Source organism: Thunnus thynnus, chromosome 1 (genome assembly GCF_963924715.1).
Source record: "Thunnus thynnus chromosome 1, fThuThy2.1, whole genome shotgun sequence".
Lineage (NCBI taxonomy): Eukaryota > Metazoa > Chordata > Actinopteri > Scombriformes > Scombridae > Thunnus > Thunnus thynnus.
The window spans coordinates 16,624,720-16,649,107 of record NC_089517.1 but is presented as its reverse complement, the minus strand read 5'-3'; the positions used below and the strand labels follow the sequence as shown (position 1 = coordinate 16,649,107).

The following is a 24,388-nucleotide window of genomic DNA, read 5'->3' as shown; positions in this document are numbered from 1 at the left end:
TGTAAATACTCAGAAATGTAGTGACATATGACAGTGTTACAACTATGATTAAAAAAAGGAGAACGGAACAATAATTATCATATCAAACCAAGTCTATTGACCGAGTTTATTGAAACCTTAGTCAAAGTTTCAACTTATCTGGCTGTTTAATCCCATCAGAAGACTGTCAGAAAGAGGCTGCTGCAGACAAACATTAATGTGTGATGAACAGGAGTGTAGGCAAGTGTAATCTGAAACTAAATACACACACAAAGAAAATATTCCTCAATATCACACACTCACAAGTGCCACAGGAAGTCAATACATACAGCAGTATTTTTAAGAGAAGAGCTCCATCTAGTGTTCTGACAGGGTAACACCTGAGAAATACAACATCACTGCAGCTCCAAATCTCCAATCAGGAGATTTTCATCTTTTAAATTAAATTTACAGACCACTTAGGATTTTGGAGGTAAGAAACTATGACTTGATTTGGTATTATATATATTTCTTAGTCACTATGGTTTTCACTTGATGACCTTGTTAGGCAAACGTATAAACCGTTTAACATTTAAAAAATTTAAATGGTAAGGTAACCTTTAATTCATACAAAAGCACCTTCGTTTGCTCACTTAAAGTAAAATAATCAATTCTGACTGCCAGTGAAAACACAGTGAAGTATTACATAACGACATCTCCTGAAGAGCAGTCAAATGGTGTGTTTTTCTCATATTATAGACACACAAACACAAAAGACAACCTTGAAAAGTACAACATCCTTTCAGTGTTATAATAATTACATTGACCTAACAAGATGTAGAGGCATTAAAAGGCAGAATGTGCTCACTGTAGTGTTTAACAATAAATGTGGGTTATATCAGAGGTTTAAGGCAGTCATTGTGAAAATATCTCATGCCCTTCAGTTAAGGTTGGTCCTATTCAATTGTGAGACATTGAAATTCCAGCGTTATGGCATGTTTTACTAATGACTTCTTGTTATTCAAGAATCTCCCCCCGAGGTAACGATTCATTATCATTGCAAGACAAGAGTACATTTGCAAATTCATCAACTACTTTCAGCGTCTGAACAAGAAACTAAAAAAGTAGCACCTTTTTAAATAACAGTTGGGAGCCGAACAAAGTGGTTAATAGAGTGGATAAACTTGTTCACTGGTGTCTCTCACACAGATCATTGCCAAGTCCTTGAAATATTTGACAGGCTTATTAGTGGTTCAAGAAGGAATTAAATGTCAGAGGAATATCCTCATAGTGATCAGTGCATCATTCAGCTCCCTCTTGTGTGCTCCAAAAGTATCGCAAGACTCCACAACAACAGTTTGAACTGGGCCCCGTTTCCCCAAAGCATCTTAGAGCGGAGATTATCTGAGTCCCTTTGTAGGTCTACAATAAGATCATCTTCGCCTTAAGATTCTTTTGGGAAACGGCACCCTGGTCTGTCCTTGTGTTCCCTGGGCTCCTCTCGGCTCTGAGACACTGGTGAATCAGATGAACAGACTTAATGAAAAGTGCATGAGTTACTAACAAATGGACAAAGTGCTGCTGCTCACATGATCAACAGCAGGCTTCTCTGTCAAAAACTAGTGTCTGACAATTCGGTTTGAATGCCTCCACACAGACAAACAGTTTGACCACATCTGAAAAGTTAATCAAGGGCGTGGTCATTGTCAAATAGACAAAACAGACGTAATATACAGTATTTCAGTTCAAAAGGATTTTTTTGGGGGCCCAGAATCTTTTGGACAACAAAGAAAACGTAACAAAAGGAGAAGGCCACAGTTTTTCAGAGCATTTTCTGAAAACACATGACAAAAAAAATAAAAAGCAAAAATCTTAAATACAACACCCAGAGACAGATATACTGACAGACTTGGAGCCGTCGCTCTAAAGTGCACTGCATCCAAGCCTAGGATGGTTCATCGGGTACGTTATGACCAGCCAGTGGCTCAGACAATAATTCATTGAAGGATGATGGTAGATGGTCTGTCAGAGGTATATGGAGGAAGGATAATCCAAGTCTGTACAGTGGAGGATGAGAGTTAAGACAAAACGTCTCTCAGTGTCTCATTGTCTTGCCCCTGTGATTCACTATCTGACAGCAGAGCAGAGTGAGTTGGCACAGCGATCCTATAGGGCAAATTATCTTTAGTCAACATCCTCCTGGTGGCAGAGACCAATCGGGAATAGTTGTCCGGGTTGTACTCTGACAAAGGGGGCCGAGTGCAGAGTAGCGGCAGGTTGTCCCTGCCGGGCTGGGAGAGGAAGAGAGGCGGCCGGCGCTGGCTCTCGCCCTCCTTCAGTGAGTCTGGAAGCGGCTTGCGTTTACTTTCAGGCAGGAGCATGATGCAGAGCACAGAAAGGACGGCGAAAGAGGCGAAGATGACGTGGTGGAGGAAGTATCCCCCGTTGTTTTGGAGCTCCATCAGGGAGGAGGCGGCCATGCCGACACATCCTGCTGCCAGCACCAAGCCCAGGCATCCACCTCTGAGATAGAGAGAGAGAGAGAGAGAGAGAGAGAGAGAGAGAGAGAGAGATAAAGATGTAATGATCGCACGTAATTCTTCATACCTTGTGTGTTAAAGGATAAGATGATGTTTTTCTAAATAATTTTTAAATTGTCAACAAATTTTGTGAAAAGCCCAAAACCAACAATGGTCTAGCAGTTCCCACTGGAAAACAATATCTGTAAATCTTTAAAAGAATGGGTCCCAAATACATAATTTCATTAACAAAAAAAGGATAAATAATCTCCTAAACCAGATGTGCATTTAAGCAAACATTACTCAAACGGGAGTAAATGATGCATTTGATGGGGACTACTTTGAGCTGCGGATTAATACACATTTGAAATAAGCTACATCAGGCCGTGGCTAAACAGACAATATTTTTAAATTAGGATCAATTCATTGTTGGTTTTATTTGATTTTTTATTTAACCTTCATTTAACCAGGAGTAAAAGACTCATTAAGATTAAAAATCTCTTTTTCACGAGTGTCCTGGCCAAGACAGGAAGCACAAATTAGCACAATTTAGAATGAAAACAAAGAACAAAATGTTTTTTTGAAAAATGTCTTTTAATGGGTTTTGTGGACAATAAGAAAAATATAATGTATCGACAATTTCAGTCCAGAAGATAGAAACTTACCGCACTACGGTGGGCATCACTTCACAGGCAAAGAATGCACTGAGCATGGCGAGAGCCTGAGAGAACAGCAGACCCACGACAGAAAGCACCAAAACCAGGCCTCCACGCAGGTCTGACACACAGGAAGAACAGAATAAATGATTACATTTCTTTGCAAAAACTGTATCTGCAGCATCTTTTATATCTGAAATAATCAACATTTTCTTGCATGTGACCCAAAACTGGCATGATCAAAACTTTTAGACTTGTCATGTGAATATCAGTATGGCAGTGTGGAGGAAGCTCCAAATGGATTTTATGCATATCAAAGAGACCCCATGCTGGTTTCTGTCCCTGAGGCTGAGAAACTGATCCGCTGTATTTCCTTCATTTCTAACCCTGCATGACTGATTTGTATTTCCTTCATTTCTGAAAATCCAAATTCAAGGCAAAATTTAATTTTAACAATACAACATGTTATTTCATACATCAAAACTCTGAGTTAATGAGCTGTCAACGTTGTTGAGTCATATATGATTATGTCACTCACGCAACTATATGGTCATATAAATGTCAAAAGTCAAATACAAAATGTGTTGAGAAATGAGTTGAGTGGATTGTGCACTGAGCAGATTGTCATTCCACTTATTTCTGGTGAAACAAAATACTAGAAATGGTCCCAATGGTGCCTCATTAACTAGTAATCTGCACTCTATCAGAAAATAAAAGAATCATATTCATTTGTTTAAAAACTTAAGCACACTTTCCAATTAACATCTTGTGTTATCAATCCATCTATTATTCTGTCATCCTGTTTTTCCATGCTGTATTTCTGTAATGTGCTTTCTTGGTCTCTTCTGTACACACAATATCTCTTGAATGTCTGTCCGTCCTGGAAAAGGGAACCCTCCTCTGTTGCTCTTCCTCAGGTTTCTTCTATTTTTTCCCTGTTAAAGGGGTGTTTTTGGAGGTGGGGGTGATGGGAGCTTTTCTTCATCTGAATTGAGGGTCTAAGGATGTTGTATTGTTGCACAGATTGTAAAGCCTCCTGAAACAATTTGTGATTCGTGATATTTGGCTTGATAAATAAAAACTGACTAACATACAGTTGAAAATGTCCTTCACCTGTCAAAAATAAATATCAGTCTTTAATTTATTTCTAAATTACGATTACAGCTACAACGATTAATCAATAAGTGGACTGAAAGAAAATTAATTGGCAACTATTCTGAAAATTGAATAATTGTTTGAGTCATTTTTTAAGCAAAAATGTTGGTGGTTCCAGGTTCTTAAATATGAGAAGTTGCTGCCTTTCTTGGTCTACATTATAGTTAATTGAATTATTTTTGGGTATTTTTGGCTTTTTCATTGAGGTTTTATAGACAAAACGATTGATTAATTAATCAATCAAATAAATCGGCAGAATAATCAGTTCTGAAAGTAATTGTTAGTTGCAGATTGATTAAACATTTTGTTTTTTAAGAAGTAGTATTGGCTATTTTAGAGGCAACAAAAATTAATGTTTGCAAAAAGGCTTATCATTGCTAAAAGCCACAACAGAAAATGGTAATGGTTGTCATTTTGTAGCACAAATGGTCTGAAAGTAAAATACTTATAAACAAAAGATGGGGATGTAACGTACACTGAGTGAGGGCCAGCAGCAGCAGTGATGACAGTCCAGTGATGATGGCACAGAGCAGAAGCATACCACGCCGACCAAAGCGATTGACAGACAGGCAGATGAAGATGCAGGCCAATGCGCCAGTTATCACTCTGAGAAAGTAGCTGAAGTAGAAGTTGGTGGAATAACTGTGCAGGTTTCTGGTGAAACAGTACTGGATGCCTGTTCCAATAAACCTGGAGGGGAGAGGACAGTGTCGGACAATAGACATCTATGAAACCCAAGAAACAAGCAGCTGTATGTACTCAGACATTTTACACACAATGAGAATAAGTATCAACTGTCTCAAGGTTTAAAAATAATTTCTTTAATCTTCTAATCTGCTTGCTTTCCTCTGCATCTCACATTTATCATTAAATAGAAATGAAGAGGGGAAATTAGTGACTGATTTCAAATTGATTGACCTAGCCTCTTTCATGGACCAGTCAGTACACAGAAAGTAAAACTCACAGAGTGAAGCTGAGGATGAGGCAGTTCTTCCAGATAACACGAGTACGACGCAGCTCCAAAACTGAATAATACCTCGGCTGGCAGTCATCTCCGTATGCTGAATTGATCTCTATAAACAGAAAAAGAGGACTAAGAATAATTCTTTTCCCAAAGATCCAAAGGTCATCGTCTAGGTGTAATTCCAGGTTTTGAGGGAAAGGTTACAAATCCTGCTATTTGCTGCCATTAAGCACATTACAATTAATGTAATGATCCTTTCAATACAGTAACTCATCATTCAACTCATCTTACACTCTATTAAGCTATGTTTTTAAATAACTGACACTTATCTCACTCCTCCTTATCACAGACATGTAAAAATGTGAAAATGTATTTAAATTGTTCGCAGGATGCTGCGAAAAAAAAACAACAGAAAAACATATGTTTACACCACAATACATGCTAATCAACCCCATCTTTTTCTCCAGTGCTTACATAAAGAATTCATGAGAACTGATTTCTTGCTCTAAGACCTGACGAGAAATGCATTCAGCAGAACTACCATGCCTTGATGGTTACATTATTGTTGCATTCAGAACAGCCAGACGAGCAGAAATGTTATAATCTCCTCAACAGATGGATTTGATGAATTACCAAACATGACGTGTGATAAATTGTGATACCAATCAAGTTAAGAGGTTATTCCAGGTAAAATGCAGGGCAATGATTCGCCCCTCGTTTTTAGAGGCATAGAAAATTTGCACAGGGGAAAAATGTGGCGGGAACCTAAACTTTAATGATAGATTCATATTGGAACATTAAACAAACAAAAGTGCTCTGATAATAGCAGGCTCAATCAAAATTAGGTTGGCAAGATTTATTTAGATAAAATGATATTTTAAATACAAGATGGATTGAGTTATGACATTGTGAGAAAAAAAAAAAACAGTGGTGGAGGAAGTTAAATAAAATTAGCAATACTACAATGGAAAAATACTCCATTAAAAGCCCTGCATTTAAAATAAAGTGCGTAAGTATTGGCAGCAAAATGTACTTAAAGTATCAAAAGTAGTAAAAGTAAGTATTCACAATGCAAAATGACCAGTTTCTCTGGTTTTACTACTTATAGGTATGTGTTTGAGTAAAATGAACATTTTTGTTTCATTAACTACTGAAAACATTTCTCCCAAATTCCAAATAAAAATATTGTCATTTAGAGCATTTATTTGCAGAAATGACAATTGATCAAAATAACAAAAAGATGCAATGTTTTCAGATGTTGAATAATGCAAAGAAAACAAGTTTATATTCATTTTTAAACAACGCAATACTAATGTTTTAACTTAGGGAGGGTTTTCATGCGTCTTGGCATGCTCTCCACCAGTCTTTCACGTTGTTGTTGGGTGACTTTATGCCACTGCTGGCACAAAACTTTTTAATGAGGTTCAGGTCTGGAGATTGTGCTGGCCATGACAGGGTATTGATCTTGTGATCTTCCATCTACACCTTGATTGACCAGGCTGTGTGGCATGGAGCATTTTCCTGCTGGTAAAAACAATCCTCAGAGTTGGGGAACATTGTCAGAGGAGAAGGAAGCAAGTTTTCTTCAGAATAACCTTGTACATGGGTTGATTCATGCGTCCTTCACAAAAACAAATCTGTCTGATTCCAGCCTTGCTGAATGAAGGGATTTTTTCAAGCTTTTCATGACTTCAGCCCTGCCCCTTGGGAGTCCATTTCTGTCCTTGCCATGCACTTCAACCCAGCTGTTTGCCATTCTTTTTGTAGATCACTTGATGTCATCCTACAGATGTTGAGTGACATTTGAATGAGTTGGCGGTCATCCCGGTCAGTGGAGAGTCGTTTTCGCCCATTGCCGGTCTATAGCTTTGTTGTCCCCAGTGTCTGCTGTTTGACCTTGTTCTTATGAACTGCCGTCTTTGAAATTTTAAGGATGGAAGCAACCTGACCCTCACTGTATTCCTCTGCCAGTAAGACAAGAACTGAACTCTTCTTTTCCTCACTCAAAACTTTTCTTTTCACCTCTTTTATTTTTGATTCCAATTATTTTTGAGATACTACTAGCACTGTTTTTGCCATCAAGCTGGTCCTACTGCAAGAGGATGGTGATGACCACAGAAGTGGCTTTTATACTTTTCCTTGTTAAATAAGATTTGGTTCAGGTGATCACCTCATCTGTACCTCATTAAGTAGAATGAGGTGTGCTTGTGTTGGAATTCAACAGAAACTGTATATATATATATATATATATATATATATATATATGTAAATGAATTGTTAACTGAAACTTTTCACATGATTTTTTCTCAAGATTGAGAACCACTGAATTTCGTGTCTTTATGTGCATACACAAGCTTGTGAGTGTGAGTTTTGTACCTGACAGCAGGGTTTCACCGGGGTAGATTTCATCCCGCAGACACACACCGTTCCTGATGGTGAATTCCTGGAGGCTCCTCTTCACCTGAGGGATCTGTGCTGTGGCCAGCAGCCAACGAGGAGACTCGGGAAACACTGACGCACAGCTGAGGAAAACAACCGTGATATCATATCTCAAAGAGATACAAAGCTCAAACATTGTTTGTAACATTTTCACAGAGGTTCAAAAGGTGAACAGATCCTTCAATTGTGCTTTTTCTGTATATTAGATTTTAAAGGAACTTTTTGCACCAGTATGATTTCTTTGCAAGAATAAAGAAAACATAATTTTACTGGGGTAGAAAAGACTCCAAATGAATCATATCACTTCATCACTGACATCAGCATACATGTGTTTTCATTTATAAGGCTTTGCTATCTAGGTTGCTGAGATATTTAACATTTTTATTTGAGCTCAGAGTCAATAATCATGAATCATATCACAGGATAGTTCCTCATACTGACTCTGAATTGGAGAGGTCTGGTTTCTGGTACTATACACCTTCATACTGGAATGAACTGCAAAACAAACTGAACCAGAGTCACTCATTCCTTTAAAGGACTTAAAATTGTACTTTCTGATATTTTCAATGATATTTGATGATTGTGTGTCTTGTCGTGATGTTGTAAATGTTTTTTCAGGTCTGTCACGTAAAAGAGATACCTATCCCTATGAGATTTCCGGAATAAATAAAGCTTAACTAAACTAAACTAACTTTGAATGGTGTTCACAAGAATTTCCTAAGTAGGATTTTATCTTTTTAAACCTGTGGTTACATGTGAATGCAGCTGTGGCTGTTTGAGGGTGTGAGCTTGAACCAGGATCAACTTCAAACTACCTACAGGTGAAAAATATCAAATTGTGTCACAATGTGAGACTGATACAGTGAGCACCACTGTAAAATAATAAATACGCACATGATGTGCCCACCTACGCACCCCAAACATAACTGTCTGCCTGACTCACCACCAATACGAAAGCAGCAGGAGCAGAGGTAAAGTGGCAACTGCCTGGAGAACGGGCCAATCATGGCACAGAACGGCGATGCCCGGCAACAGCAGCTCTGCGAACACTGTGAAGAAGCCGCTGACCATGGCAACCATGAGGCGATGGGGAGGGTCACACAGCTCCAACCCTGAGAGAGAGAGTGATGGGAACAGAGAGGGAAGAAAGACAGATAACATCAAAACATAGCTGAAGGAAAACGAATACATTTGTCCAAAACCAATCGATTGCCTGGCAGGTCATGAACCTCAAACCCATGACTTCACACACGACTACTACTGGCTGTAGTAGTGCGTAATCTGTGTTTTTATCTGTTGCTTCAAACTTCATGTCAACACAAGTCATGTGTATGGCTTAACATTGATGCAGGCATCGACATTTGTTTCATGTATATTATATATATGTGTTTGATATTACTTCCCACCAAACTGCACAAGAATCTGCCCACTCTTTTCTTTATTAAGAGATAAAAACATATAACAAATACAAACAGAAATGACAAAAATCACACAAAACCAGACCAAGACAAAACCAAATCTAACCTATAAAGCATCATCACAACAAACATATATCATATATCACTAGGCCTAGCAACATAATTAGATCATAAGAAATAAAATTCATAAAAAAGGAACACTAGATCATAATTTTCATATACAAAAAAATGACATTATGTAGAAAACTGCTACCTTTCAGGATGATTACAGTAGGTGAATAAATTGATGAATTTTGCACAAATTTCCCATAACAAAGACTAATTAACACTTCTTACCAAACCTCACCTACAATAAACTTTTGTTTATAAACTGTTTCAAGAGCTTCTTTAGATTCATTATTCCTGTTTGCAGTATATACTTCCAAATAAAGTAATGTTTGAGAAACTCACCCAGTCTAACAGAGACAATGTTTAGCTCAAAGCACAGTTTCATTTTAAAGCACATCTTTTGAACCTTCCTCCAAAAGACACAAACAACATGACAGAACCAGACAAGATGAATTGTCGGCTCGGATTTAATAAAGTACGACTATGTGACTTTTAAAATAATAAATAAATAATAATTCCCCTTACAAATGTTAAAGATCGTCTCCAGTCATGTTTAAGACATAAAATTCTTCTGCTTGGAATAATAAAATCTATTTGATATGTTTTTACACAAGAAAGTTAAATTACCTTGTTAAAAATCCTTAAAATAACATCTCCTCCTCCCTCACTGAAAAATCCAGAATCTGTGAATATGCAATTATTTTTTATTTTAAAAGTTTAACTGCTGAATACAAGATGTCTCCTGCTTTACTGTCGATTCTTAGTGTATGTGCACTGACTGGAAGCTTCAAGTTTCCACATCACACATGTGGAAGTTGCATACTAGACCATGATTGGCTCTTAACTAGTTGTAATGTCACAAATCATGATGGTAGGTAAACGTAAGTGCCTTAAACTCAAGATTTTTTTTTCAAAAGTTTCACCAAAACTGTCCACTTGCAGCAGATTAATGTGAAACAGGCCTTCTAGTGTCAAACTCTGCACATACATAATTTGGCACTGTAGAGTTTAAACAGCCAACAGAAGGAACAAGATGAAAAACACATTTTTGACTGGATGGGGGCTTTAAGTTGAATTTATAAGCAATAAGACATCCTTGCTCAATTCAATACATATAGTGGCTGTGTTACTTAGAGCCTCCCTTGGTCTGGTAACTTAAACATAATGGCTAATGTTAGCGAAGTTTAGCCAGATATTACTGTGTCTGTTAGCAGACTTTATGACTTTTACCATTATCCCTTAACTGTCACTTCTGGCCACAGTGGTTCCTGTTCAGTAAAAACTACATAGCTTCACTTTAAAATCTTAGTAAAATCTTATGTATATTTATTTTAAATATCAACCCAAACCCCTTTGATCCACAGTACAGGACAATCAGATGTCTTATACTGTGGCATCTACCTACTCTTTCCTTTTGGTACAACCTCTTTGCACTTTGTAGGTTTACAGCAAAGCAAAAATGCTGCAAACCATCAGGAAACGAGCAGATACAGGGTTCAAGAAGCTAGATAAAGCTGCTAGAAGATAACGTTCTGTTAACCTCAGGTACTGATGTAAACTTGTTTGTGAGCCTGTCAAACTGTGTGAGTTTTTGCTGAACTTTAACCTTGTTACCCCAGAGTTATGATTCACTTTCCCCCTCCTCCCTGTTTGGAGCGGGGGGAAAAAAGAAAACGAGGAGCCCACTTCCTGCTTATTTCCTTGCCTTCAGTTCTGTCCTGCTATTGTTTTCCCATCTCTGCAGAGGAGCTGCACTGGCAGGACATCACTGAGAAACATTTCTCTCAGGCCCCTGCCCAACCCAACATCTGCCTGACCTAAAAAAAGACAAAGCGTGGACTTAATCTAGCCCTGACCTTACAGGAATGTGGGAGTATGTACGTATGCATGTCAAAAAAGAAAAAAAAAAAAAGTGGGTGTGCGTATTTGAGATGGGACCACTTTAACACTCCACTACCTAATGCCACCTCCTCCTACGCAGGAATGTGTACTGTTCCCATAAACACTCACATAACTACATTCCCATGCCGCTACACTCTGGTTTTTGACAGTTCTAGGGAGAAAACACATTGTATTTGATACACTGTGTGTCCCTACCAGCCAGAGACATCTCATCATAGACCAAGTCATACAGAAAAAGGGGTTGTACACTGGAGAGCCCCTGAAAGAGGCCAGTTGGGTGATAGGAGTAAACCCCCCAACCAGCTGCCTGCTGTCAGTCAGAGCTCAGCACAACATGCTGCAGTTTATCATCAGCTACAATAATGGCAACCCAGAAATCCACTGTCATATACTTGTATACGCAAAGCAATAATGGGAAACCATCTTTTTCAACCTAATTATTATTAATTTCAAGTGTTATGTTATAGTCTAATCTCACTGTGCAATCACAAAATGTTCATTTTTTTGTAAAATGAATGATCTAACATAGCCCTGGTGAGGGGTCATGAAATGATTAAAATGATACAGAATAAGAAAAAAAGATGCATCAGCAACTTTTTTCTGACTTTTCAGTGATCTGAATGGTTACACCTCTTCAGGCCTCTTAAAATATTACAAACATTTAAAAAGAACACATCACTCATCGCTGTGTTTGTAGCTCATTGACATATGAGACCTTCGTGAGTAGATATGGTTTCAATTTTAAGGGTCACAAGCCAAAAAGGCTGTGAACCACTGCCTTCGTTGATATATTTTTGGCCCCAGGTCGGTGTGTTTGGGCCTCTAGTATAAACTCCGAAAGGAAAATGTTTTACCTGAAATGAAGGCTGCGTACTCTCAGGCTTTATGCATTTAGGAACAACTGAGTAACAGAGAGAAACTACCGGAATCGGCTGTAGTCATAGTTGCTGTTGTTGTGCCCTTTTTTAAACTGGACTGCACTTTAAAAAGGTGTAGAATTAATTAATGCAAGAAAAGTTACATGTCATTTCAATTTAAGTAAAAACAAAATAACCAAATTTTAAGTTAAGTTTCCTGCCGACAAAAAATTTGTTCTGTGCACCCACTGCGTGTTTTTAGTGTCTTATATAACAGCCGATTGTCTGACTCGTCGGTATGATCTGATGGAAGTAATTAAATTATTCTATATGTTACCAAAGACTAGATAGTAAAAGCTGAGCAGATAACATATACATCTTTGTTACAAGGTCACAGAAAAAAAGGGAGACAACACATGAGGAGGAGATGGGGAAGTGATTAGAGATAACATCCAGAACATTATGTGATTTATCTACATCCTCTCCTTATACAATATACTCTTTAATTAAAAGTGATGATAAATTTGCTGAATGTGAAATGCTTAAGTTACAGAGCATGTAAGATATTTTTCACTGATGTTCCTCTAAAAGATCATGTCTGGTTTCGAAACTAATCGGAGGTCACCAGAAAATGTTCATACTAAAATACTGTTAAATTTAATAATAATTGTAGTCCATACATTAAACAGACTTCAGACTGTCCTCTGACTCACAAACATCATAAATAAGAATGTCAAACCTGATTACAGTTGTTTGTGTTTCCTTAAATAGAGATAAAAAACATGGAAACACTACGATAAGATAACAAGCAGCATTTCTGATTTGCTTCTGTGAGGACAAAATGGGGTTTTTCTTATCTTTGACTGATAAGATATTTCACCAGTTAGCTACTGTAGGTAGAAGGATGTGTGGGGGGCATTTGTATTCAGTATTTATCTCACAGTCTGAATGTTTTTTGTGTTTGTTTGGACTGGATAAAGTAATTGAACAAACTGCACTTAGTATTGGCAGCTTCTGCCAGTCTGCTTCAACACAAACTCAGGAACCTGCAGTATGCAAACAACGTGACAGTATTTTACTCCTACTCCCAGTATACTGGGAATCACGAGGCTGAGCTGTAATATACTAACATCATAATATATTTACATTAGATTTCCTGCGAGACAAAATATTTTTTATTATCTCAACCTTTGGGCAAAACATACAATGGCTGCAGAAAACTCATAAATGTAAGAAATCTTAAATCAGAGTATTGTTACACATCATTGGTTGAGGGAGTTTCCCCCTAATGACACGTTAACATAATAATAAACTGCAGCATGTCTTGGATTGTGGATGACTGGATGTACAGTAATGTTCATGTGTCACCATCTTCCTGGACTTCACCTATCCGCTTCTCATCTTGCAAATTATTTGTCATATTTGTGTCTGTTCTGCTACTTTATATTATTTATTGGATTGTCTACATTAAAGTCTAATTAACAAGATGACTTAAAAAAAGAAAAAGAAAATATGACTTAACAAAAACATGACATTTGCATAAACACAGTGAATCGAATGACTCAGAGTGAGGATGCAGGAATGTAAAAGTGCTGTCTAACATAAACACAGTGCTGAGTGTGGAGAAGGTGAGGTTGTTTTTTTTCATTCCCCCAGAGAAGTTTATTACTTAATAAGGCTGCATGAGGTTTAACCACAGAATAGTGACACTTAAATGGATACTCACTGGCAATGTATGATGATACAAACACCCCAGCAAGCATGGTGCCTTGAGAGAGACGCAGCAGGAGAAACGCCACGGCACTGTTGGACAAACACACCGCCACTCCTAACAGACTGGACAGACTGATGGAGAGGAGGAAACCCCGCCGACGACCCAACCTGAAAACACACACACACAAAAAAAAATCACACTGCTACTGATTCTTAGTCACACTTTCACAAAACATACAAAAGTGAAATCTAATTACTACTTACCAGTCGCACAAGGAACCGAGGAAGATGTATCCCAGAATCCATCCTGTCATGAAGCAGATGTGTTGCACAGGGATTTTCCAGTAGTCGCTGCAAACCAGGTTCCACTGAGGAGGAAGAGAAAGACAAACTGAAAACAGCTACTGAGTGTATTTGATGTGCGGTATGTGATGGAGAAGGTTCCTAAAAATACAGAGCATCACCATTCGATTAAGTTTAAAAAGAAAGAAAAGGTTAGATTATGACACTAGTTTTGTTATTTTTTAATAACAACAACTTATGCCTCCAAAAAAACAAAATCAACAGTGTGTTCAGTCTCTCAGTACTTCCAGACTTCCATACTTGGTCTGTGGCACACAGTTGCAAGCTCACTGGTTCCTGCTAAAGATGTAAATCTTTAAAAACAGCTCACATATGTATAGTTTCATATTCAAAATAGGTTAAGTAATTTCCTAAAACAGCTGAGTGGTTTTTATCAAATGTTACTCAAACAGAAGTGACCTGAGAGCAGAAAGGATGTTGTGGTTACAGTTGTAAACTATAAAATAAACTACAACACCCATGTTCATCATAATGAAGGAATATGTCACTCATTGGTGTGTTCTTTTGGCAACAATGAAGTCTATTGCACAGAGAAACTAGCTATATCAGGCTTTAGGTAAAACTTGTGAGTGAGACCAGCTCATTGTTGGTTTTGGTCTTTTCATGGAATTTGCTGACAAAAAGAAAAAACAGAATATCACCATCCTTATTCTTTAACTATAACTCAGCATTCTTCAAAATACTTTCAACTATTTCATAAAGCACACAGTAACATTTTAGACTTCCTCTGTTTCAGACAGAATGACATGACAGTCATTGGTTTCAGTGGATTTTATTATGGTATCAATCGATTTTCAAGAATTTGAAACCTGATTTACCAAGAAGAATATTTAGTGGCACTTGTTTTGTGTCAAAGTTATGTTTTTACTGCATAGACTTTAAGCATTGAATATAAAAAAAAATGGTTCTTCAAGGTGTTTGTGGGAACCTCCAACAACTGATATTCCAGACTTAGCTTGACAATGAACTCCTTTCCAACAGCGGACGCTCAAAATCTGATATCAGAGTCCTTGAAAGCAACAATAGTTTTTAATTTGCTCCATGTTTCATTTTATTCCAGCTGGATGACCTTTTTTTACCAAGTGCCAGAAGGTAGACTGGCATCAACTGAAAACAGGAAATCAATCCAGAATATGTAATATGCTTTGGAAAACAGTCAGTAAAGTACATATGATTTGTAGATTTGTAGTATATAAAGCACGTACCAAATACATTTTAAGTGTAGTGTATAAATCCTAAACATGTCAACTCAGTTTTAATATGAAATATAATCAGGGTGCGGTTTGTGAAAACATCAGAGGTTTTGAAATGTTTTTATTCATGAAAATAAATCAGAACCACAGCGGGACCACATAGACTATGAAGCTTATTAGGTCACTAACCGAGTGGTTTTTGTGCCTAAACCTAACCAGACCTTAAACACAGTGCTGTCACACCATAAAACATCATTATTTTTTAACAGTGATTTGTAATATTTGGTTCAGGCATGAAAGATAAACAAACTGTCGTGATACTGCACGTTGAAAAATGATGCTAAAGGGTACACGGTGCATTAAAAGGTAACACCAAATGGGTCCTGACCAAGCGTCCATATGTGATGAGTTGGGAGTGAGAACGTGTTGTTGCACTATAGACTGTTGTCATGTTGCAGCGCTTTACTTAGATATTTTTAATAGTCTATTCTTATTTTACATATTTTATATGGCCTATGGGGGAGGCAGCATAAATCACTATGAGAGGGGTAAATTTTTGTCCCCAATGGGATTAAAATAACTCAGAGGCAGAGGCAGGGATTTAAACATATAATTAGTATGATCAAAGAAAAAAGTACATGAACAAATTGTCACCAACATGCTGCATTCATTTAACTACGTAAGATGCTGGGAATAGCAGGCTACCAGTCAAATCACAAACACAGAGAGATTTCTGTGGGCAAACAGGAATGTAGATCATGTCGTTCCTAATTGAATTTAGATGTCTGCTGACGGTGTTATTACATTAGAACAAAGTCGTGCTCAAAGTAGAGCGTGCCAGCAGCTCTGCTCCTGGTTAGTACCAGTCGCTGCCTGTAAGGAAATTCTTTTCCACTCTTCTCTTCTCTCCCTCTTCATTTTCCCTCCATCTCCTCTTCTCTGCTCTCTCTCTCTCTGTGTGTAGTCATGGTTTTTCATGACAGAGTGTGGTTTACAGATACACGTGGCTGCAAAGTTTCAGATCAAAGCACCACAATTAAGCAGGATTGAATCAAGGATAAGAACGCTGTGGATGTCACGTCTTCATATACAGATGTTGACAAAATATCAAAACGCAGTGAAAACAACAGGTCTGCAGGAAATATGAGGCAGCGAATTAATCAGCTGTTAACCAGTGGTATGGGGAAATCTCATGGAGTGATTGAGCTCAATCCTGAAGGGGAACATGGGTTTTTTTGATCAACTGTGGGAGCCTCTTCTCAACTACTTCCCAAATAGCACAGCAGACCAAGTACGTAGGAGGCATTGCATAGTGGCTTGGCATCCTTCCAGCAACCCCATGAATGGTAAATGCTCTCCTTCCTGGGTATTTTACTGCTTTGCAATAATTGTGTACTCCCTGATCCTTGTAATGTGTGTGTCCACATGCTATGCTTTTTTCCTTTCCATCTCTTAAGATTTGTGATCTGTTATAATCTTTCTCTGCTGTCAATTGTGTTTTGTATTATACTCTGCACTTGAAAATTATGTATATTTTTATATTGTGGGGAAAAAAGAAAGAAAATTAATTGGCAACAACAAAAAAAATGACAAAAACTAGCTAGTTGCAGCTTCTCAAATCTTCTATAATCTGAAGATTATGAGCTTTTCTGTCTCATACTAGTTAACTGAATATCTTTGGGATTTGGACTGTTGATCAAACAAAACAAGAAATATAACAGCATGTGTCTGTATTAACTGATGTTATAGATAAAATGATTAGGCTAACTGATTAATCGAGGAAATAATCAGCAGATTAATTGATAAAGAAAATAATTGTTAGTTGTTGCCCTCAGTGTTTTCTCTAACTAACTGTCAGAGTTGTTTTCTGAATATGATGGTAAACTCTGAGGGTTCAGTTAATTGTGTTGTTGAGCTAAAATTGTGAAGAAACACTAATACAATAGAAACTGAAGTTAGGCAATAGGATTATATACTGTACATCAAGAGATGATGCAGGTTTTTCAACTGTCTGAGATTTTGGTAAACTTTAAATATCTCTGGTTGTACTGGATCATTGTAAACAATGTTGCAAATCAATAAGCAGAAGTTCTTTGTGGCAATATTTGATTTTTTGCATCAATATGATGACATAACTTGATCTGTCAGGTATTGAATTTGCCAGATTAAAACAAATTTTCTCAATTGATTTTCCAGAAAATGTACTATATCACTATATATATATATTGATGTGGTTATATGAAGGTCTTTTAAGTTTTATCAGCAATGTTTCTACCCAACACAAAACTTCCTCAGGAAAAAAGGGTGAAAAAAAGAAAATTTTAAATATCTGTCAGGTGTTGAGGGTTTACTTGTGACCGTTACTTCCCCTTTGCTAATGCATCTCTCCCCTGCTTGGCAGATCATCGTGATTTCTGAGACTTTCCCTTTGTCACATTATACACAGTAATTTTACAGTGTTTGCATCTAGAAATTCAGGCTGTGACTACTAAACTGTAACTGTATCACTATTACAAAACCATACAGCTACACAAGTGAGTCATCAACCTGGACATGGTCAACTTGAACAGAGGTCTAATAATTAACATTTTTGAAAGTGGGTTTAGTACTAGATTAACATGCTACTTGGCTCCTACCCATTCCTCCCCCTCCTGTGCACTGTATACAGTATTCCTTTGCAGGAATATTACATGTCCCACATTTGCTGTGTGGTTATTTGAATAAACACAAATTAAATTAGGAATATGCACGATGTAAACACATTAACATCAACTGCAGGGCTGCATCTATCGATTATTTTCATTACTGATTAATCTACCTGATTATTTTCTCAATTAACTGATTATTCGTGTGATTTGTAAAATGTCAGCAAATTGTGAAAACTGTCTATCCTAAGTTCCCAGAGGCCATGATTACCCTTCAAAATGTCTTGTTTTGTCCAGTCACAGTTCAAAATCCAAAGATAATCCATTTATTGTCATAGAGGAGTATGAAAACCAGAAAAAATTTAAGTTTGGGATTTTTTTTTGTCATTCTAATTAAAATTCTAGCTTAAACAATAGTCTGATTATCAAAATTGTTGCTGATTAATTTTCTGTCTATTGACGAATCGATTCATTGACTAATCGTTGCAGCTTAAATCACCTGTAGCCTAATATTGAAAGTTTTGAAAGCTAGATTTTGGGGGGCTTGGATCAAGTCCAACTGGGGACCGATGTTGTCTTTACCTTCCTCATCTCCTGGTTCCCTGTCATCTGTGACAAGCGGTCACAAGCAGAGCCTCACCAACATCAACAATACAAACAATGGCCTCAGAAATGGCTTGAATCCACCTGAATCTCTGACTGTCTCAACAAAAACATAATGAGCTTCACCAGTTGATTGTGCAGCACTAATATACTGTATGGTGTTTCTGATATTTTGTCCACCATCCCTGTATTTTGTATTCACAAGTGGTTAACACTATTATATAGTATCTATTCATTCTGTCCTTTCTTTAACTTTTCCTCTGTCCCATGTTGATGTCGGAGCAGAGGAAGCTGCTGCTGGTGAACGAGGGTCTCAGGAAGGAACACGGAGGCCTCAGACTTCCTTGCGTCACAGTTTGTCAAGAAGGAAAAAGAGAAGCGTTCTCCTCGTTGACTGTTTCCATGATACACAGACAATAATCTAAAAGGAAAAGCTGAGGCATAATTACCCATAATGACTTTGCCCTGATGCTTGTCAGCCTCCTTTCCGACTGCAGGTCATAACACTCACTAATGTGGTTTACAGACTGTATCAAATACTGATGTTGGTTTAACATGTAACAGCATGCATGTGTGAGGTGTTCCTACTGGGTCACATTGAGAAACATTTTCGTTAGAAGTCTTATCAATATTTGCAGACTGGGATGGATCCTTAAGTAACACAAGTCCAATAAAACAGACTGAGAAGAGGATAAACAAGTTTCTGTTGCTTGTTTACATATGTTGCACAACAAGACACCATCACACCGAAAGTAAATCTTACTGTCTGGTTATTGAGGATCCATATTCAGCTTGGAAAAAAAACACAAAAAAAAACATCTGTCTTTGTCACACAATCTCACCTCACTTTGTAAACCTAATGCAAATACAACGTCTGTATGTATCATGTGGTTTGACAGCAGTCATTTGGCTTTCTGAGCTGTTATCTATGACTATGGGTAAATAACAGAGTGCCAGACAGTAGATAAGTGAGAGTGAAAACGGGCCCGGGACAACAACAAAGTTTTAACTGTTCAACCGGAGCAAATATTGACTGAACACTGCGAACAGTCGCCTGTCTTCATGTCCACACACTTACTCAACGGAAACTGGACCAAATCCAGTTCTGCAGCACCACCATCTTGGAGCAAGGCCAAAAAATATAATGAGTTGTCAAAGTGACCAAGGAAAATGTTTAAAATTACAGGTATTTTCTGTGTCTTGTCTTAAAAATATGTAACTCAACTCTGGAGGTCAGGTAAAATAGAAGTGCATATAACCTACAACTTACAGTGTAAGTCGATCAGAAAAGCTGTATTTTTAGGTGTGTATTTCGGCCCAAAAAGTTGCGTAAACTCACTTAACATTTTCTCTAACTTCTTTAAAAAAGGTCCAAACACGCACATACACATACCTACATGATGACCTGAGGACTAAACAGACTCTTACCTCAGTGACAAAGTTGCTCTGGAGCCCCGCTACATGGGCGTACTCCCACCCGTTGGTGCAGGAGACCCTCTCCCTGGGCACATTTTCGGAGAAGTCCGAAGTGTTGGGTGGGTACTTAAAAAGTTCACAGTGGCTCAGCCCGGTGCCGTTCACCCAGGGGATGGTGAGGTTGAGGTATCCCTGCCTGGAGAAGTTGCTGAGGAGGAAGGCAGAGGGCAGAAGCTGTGGATCCGGCTTGCAGTGGTACGAGTCCGGGATAAGAGTGTAAAAAACGTCGCTGAACAGATTCAGCATGACCGCGAAGTTGGGGAACCAGCTGAAGACGACCACGATTCGGTTGTAGCGTCCATAGCCGCCGGTGTGAGGGAAAACCTTCGTCTCATAATCCATTTGAAGAGGAATGTTTGCTGTTACGGATGGTTCGCCACCGCAGCTGGCCATTGCGTACTGAGTACACACACTCGGTCGCGCGCCGCTGCAGCAGGTAAAGCGCGCGGGGAGGAGGAGGAGGCTGTGTGGATCAGACACCACGAGGGGTTTTGGGATCGACCTATGACACACCTGATTGGCTGCTACTGTGACTGATCTCTGGATAGCCCCTGAGTCACAGTTTTTATGTTGCCAACAACAACACAGAGCAGACTGCCGGTGAGATGCAGCTAAAGTTACAGAGTTTTATTGACTCGCTGGATCTTTGAATAGCTGACCTCGATATGACACTTGTGGTTCAATGCTGATATAATATATAAATATATCCTTTATTTAACCAGGTGAAAGTCTTATTGAGATTAAAATCTCTTTTCCAAGAGAGCAGCATGCATAAACTGTTACAACAATAAACACAAACAATACAGGCAAATACAACTGTCACACACTAAAAGGAGTGAACACAATATCCAGTTAATATGCAATACAAAGTCAAGGACAAAAATGCATAAACAGGTACAATTTTCTAAAACTATTTCAATGAAAAGAGGAGGAGCTAGGAGCTATCACATTTAGCAAGAGTACTATTTTCTTGATCTTTTAAAACTGACTTAAATTCCCTCATAGTAATCAGCTCTGACAGTTTCAGGTCCTTCTGTACATTGTTCCAGCAAGATGGATGGATTTGGATTTATCTGCATTTAACTTAAGTTGAGTCAAGTTGGACTGAACGAAATCAAATAAGAAATGATCACAAAGATCATCTACATATATGGAGAACAGCAGTGGTCCTAGTATGGAACCCTGGGCCAACCTTTTGATACAGGGAGGAAGGAAGAGAAAGACCCAACAAACTGGACACATTGTGTTCAAACTGACAAGTAGTTTGAAACCAACTTTCAGCATGCCAAGATAAGCCAATATTTAGAGTCTATCGGCCAAGGTGACATGGTCAACTGTGTCAAAAGCCTTTGACAAATCAATTAAAAGAACTGCACAATATTTTTTGCAGTCCAGAGCCTCAATAATGTCATTCACCACTTTAATAGCAGCGGTTATTGTGCTGTATTGTTTTCTAAAACCTGACTGATGTGATGGAATACCATTAAACCCTTCTTTAAGTTGTTCATTAACAAACATTTCAAGGACTTTAGCTAAAACATAATTTAGAGATTGGCGTGTAGTTATTAACAACTGAGGGATCCCCTACTTTGAGCAAATAGACAACATAGGCAGATTTCCATATGTTAGGAATCTCAGTGTCGGAAAGGGTAAGATTTAAAATATGAGTCAGAGGTTCTGCTATAAAGTCTACAGCTAACTTGAGAAAGTAAGGATCAAGCTTGTCAGGACCTGTGGATTTGTTAGGATCCAGTTGCTTTGAGGCTTTACCACATCAAGAAGAGGAAGAATGAATGGTTGAATCAAAGAAATAATAGGGGGTGGTGAAGAGTGAACCCTCTGCTCATTGGGCTGTTTTGGATCTCATATCATTTACAGAAATACCAATATTTGCATATTTATGTGGAGCATTTGTTAGAAATAAATCAAAAAGAGAGGCTCTCTCTTGGCATTTAAGATTTGGACGAGTTGAGCAATTAATTAGTTGTGTAAGATGAAATGAGTCACAGGTAGATTTAAAACTGTCAGAGACAGAGGAGAACCAGTCCCAGTTAAAATCTCCAGCAAGGAGAATCTCATTAACATCTAAGGTTGACAGTTGTTTACTCAATGATGATAAAGCCTCACTGCTTGCTGAGGGGGGTCTATAACAACCTACAAAAGTGATAAAATGGCCCTTAAGAAGATTCTGATGATAGGATGGTAACATGAAATTAGTTTTTTATATAAATGGCAATGCCACCACCTTTTCTGGGACGGTCACAACAAAAAACATTGTAACTCTTAATTGCAATGTCTTTGTCTGTAATAGATTGTTTAGCCAAGTTTCAGACTAAACAAGAATATCAATATCAGATGATTTTGTCCAGATTTTCACTAGATCCAATTTAGGAAGTAGAGTTCTGACGTTTAAGTGAATAATAGCAAGCTCAGATCTAGCGTTGAAATCACAATGGGTACTCAAACAATTCAAATCTGGATCAGCGTTAGATTGAACATTTCCTGATAGAAGAAGCAAGAGAACAATAAAACATTTTCTTTTCAAAGAGTTTTGTGTTGGCACTGATTGATTATTCCTAACCCCTGGTCTACTTGGGTGATAAGAGTATAATGAAAACAACCAGTCATATGGACTAAATAGGTTAATAAAATAGGGAGTCATGAGATCTTCAGTAATTTGTGTGATCCAATTGGGAGAGCTCCAAAAAGATTTAAAATCCCAGTTTCTGCCTTTTCGAAGGAATAAAAGATGAGGCACATTTTATAAATAATTTTAAAGTCCCCCTTAACTCTAAAATGTGTTTTGCATATTGTTTCTTCAGTTGGATGTTTGAGCTTCACTGTGAAGAATGATGTATGTGCAGAGTTTGACACTAGAAGGTTGTTTTCATATTCATCTGCTGAAAGTGGAAAGTTTCTCTGTGTTTACTGAAAATCTGTTTTAAAGGCCTGTACCTGTGAGTATAATATGTGACATCACAACTAGTTTGTAGCCAATTCTGATCCAGTATTCAATTTACACAAGTGTGATGTGGAAAACTTGTAGCCTCCAGCGCACAAACACTGAGAATATACTTTACAGTGAAGTAGGAGACATCTTGTGTCCAGAGGTTAAACTTTTTAAATGAACATTATTTGCATATTAGTTGATTCTGGTATTTTTAATGAGGGGGAAAGAGGTGTCATTTTAAGGATTTTAATTTTTTGAGGAAAAACTATGTTTGACACAAACTATTATTCATACTAGTGTTTTATGTACATCTTGAAGGTCCAGTGTGTAGAATTTAGTAGCGTCTAGCGCAACAGACTTTGAATATAATATGCTTGGAAGGGCAGAGGAAGAGGGGGTCAGGTATTCAGTTTGTTGCAATCTGCAACCTCACGGCTAGATGCCACCTACACATTGGTCCTTTGAACATGTCACCAATTCACTTTTCAATGATAAAAATATGAACTTTTGACATCAGAAAGTAGCCTACTGTCAATCTTTACTGCTTTTAATTCAAGCCAAAAACCCAGTTTCAGCATGTGTTCATCAGGTGTTTCTGCAGTTTAGAATTGCACTTCCACCCTAACCCTAAAAGTGAGGGACTTGAATGGTCAAAATCAATGCACCAGAGGCTGAGATATCCTGACTTTTAGCCCCTAGTATTATTAAACTCTAAGAACACTGGATCTTACATTTCCCACTATGCAATTAAACAGCATCTTCCTGTAGGCCGCCGCCTTTTGTCAGGTCTTTCAAACCCTACATTGCCTTTTTAAAATGCAGGTCTTCTGTTAAGTTTTTGGTCTCTAGCCCAAACGAAGATAACCCTGATGACATCATCAGGTTTTTTTTTTGTCTTTCACACTTAAGAAAGGTCCTCCAGAGCCACAGACTGAGTAGTACTCCTTGAGATGGGTAAACTTAACTTCATATGTTAAATTGGTGAAGTGCCCCTTTAAATATTTTCCTATTTAAATAATAAATGACATGACTGAAAATCAGCATTTTGATATCAAAGACTTGATCCTGATATCTGATATTAGGAAATAGGAATGATTAATTTCTAATATCACAAAAAGTACATTTAACATCAAAAGAAAAGTCTAAAAGCTAAATCCACCGTTACCATTAGTCACTGATCATCATAAGGTCAACAACAAACTATGACTTATTCTTAGAGTGATCCATAGTAACGTAACATAACATAACCATAGTTACGTGTTGGTATTTGACACTGTCAGCGTGGGATCAGTTGGACTTGGTGGACTCAGGATCCAGGAATGCCTCTGACTCAGTGACTCGAGTTCATCTCATCTGGCTCTGACATGAAACATGAAAACATACTGCGCTCACAGTCAGTTAAGTGTAACAAGTTACAAGGAAATGACCAAATGACACAGCATATCCACATGATGACTAGTAACATCAAC

General features: G+C 37.9%; 1 protein-coding gene across 1 annotated transcript; it reads right to left on the bottom strand.

Moving 5' to 3' along the window:
* Nucleotides 1-74: 74 nt before the first annotated feature.
* slc22a31 (solute carrier family 22 member 31) lies at nt 75-20,639 on the bottom strand. The gene is made up of 9 exons (XM_067587062.1): nt 19,922-20,639; nt 13,954-14,057; nt 13,703-13,857; nt 8,635-8,803; nt 7,629-7,774; nt 5,253-5,361; nt 4,764-4,978; nt 3,143-3,254; nt 75-2,481 (listed from the first exon to the last, which is right to left on the bottom strand). Exons 1-9 carry the CDS (start codon nt 20,360-20,362, stop codon nt 2,037-2,039), a joined length of 1,896 nt encoding a protein of 631 aa, XP_067443163.1. The 5' UTR covers nt 20,363-20,639; the 3' UTR covers nt 75-2,036.
* Between the last annotated feature and the right edge of the window lie 3,749 nt (nt 20,640-24,388).

What these genes read in the sequence shown, in the direction of transcription:
- slc22a31 (XM_067587062.1), bottom strand. Translation starts at nt 20,362, where the DNA reads ATGGCCAGCTGCGGTGGCGAACCATCCGTAACAGCAAACATTCCTCTT. An exon ending in TGTATCATCATACATTGCCA is followed by an intron (nt 8,804 to 13,702) that starts GTGAGTATCCAT and finishes TCTCTCTCTCAG; the next exon opens with GGTTGGAGCTGTGTGACCCT. An exon ending in GCTGCTGGCCCTCACTCAGT is followed by an intron (nt 3,255 to 4,763) that starts GTACGTTACATC and finishes CCTGTGTGTCAG; the next exon opens with ACCTGCGTGGAGGCCTGGTT.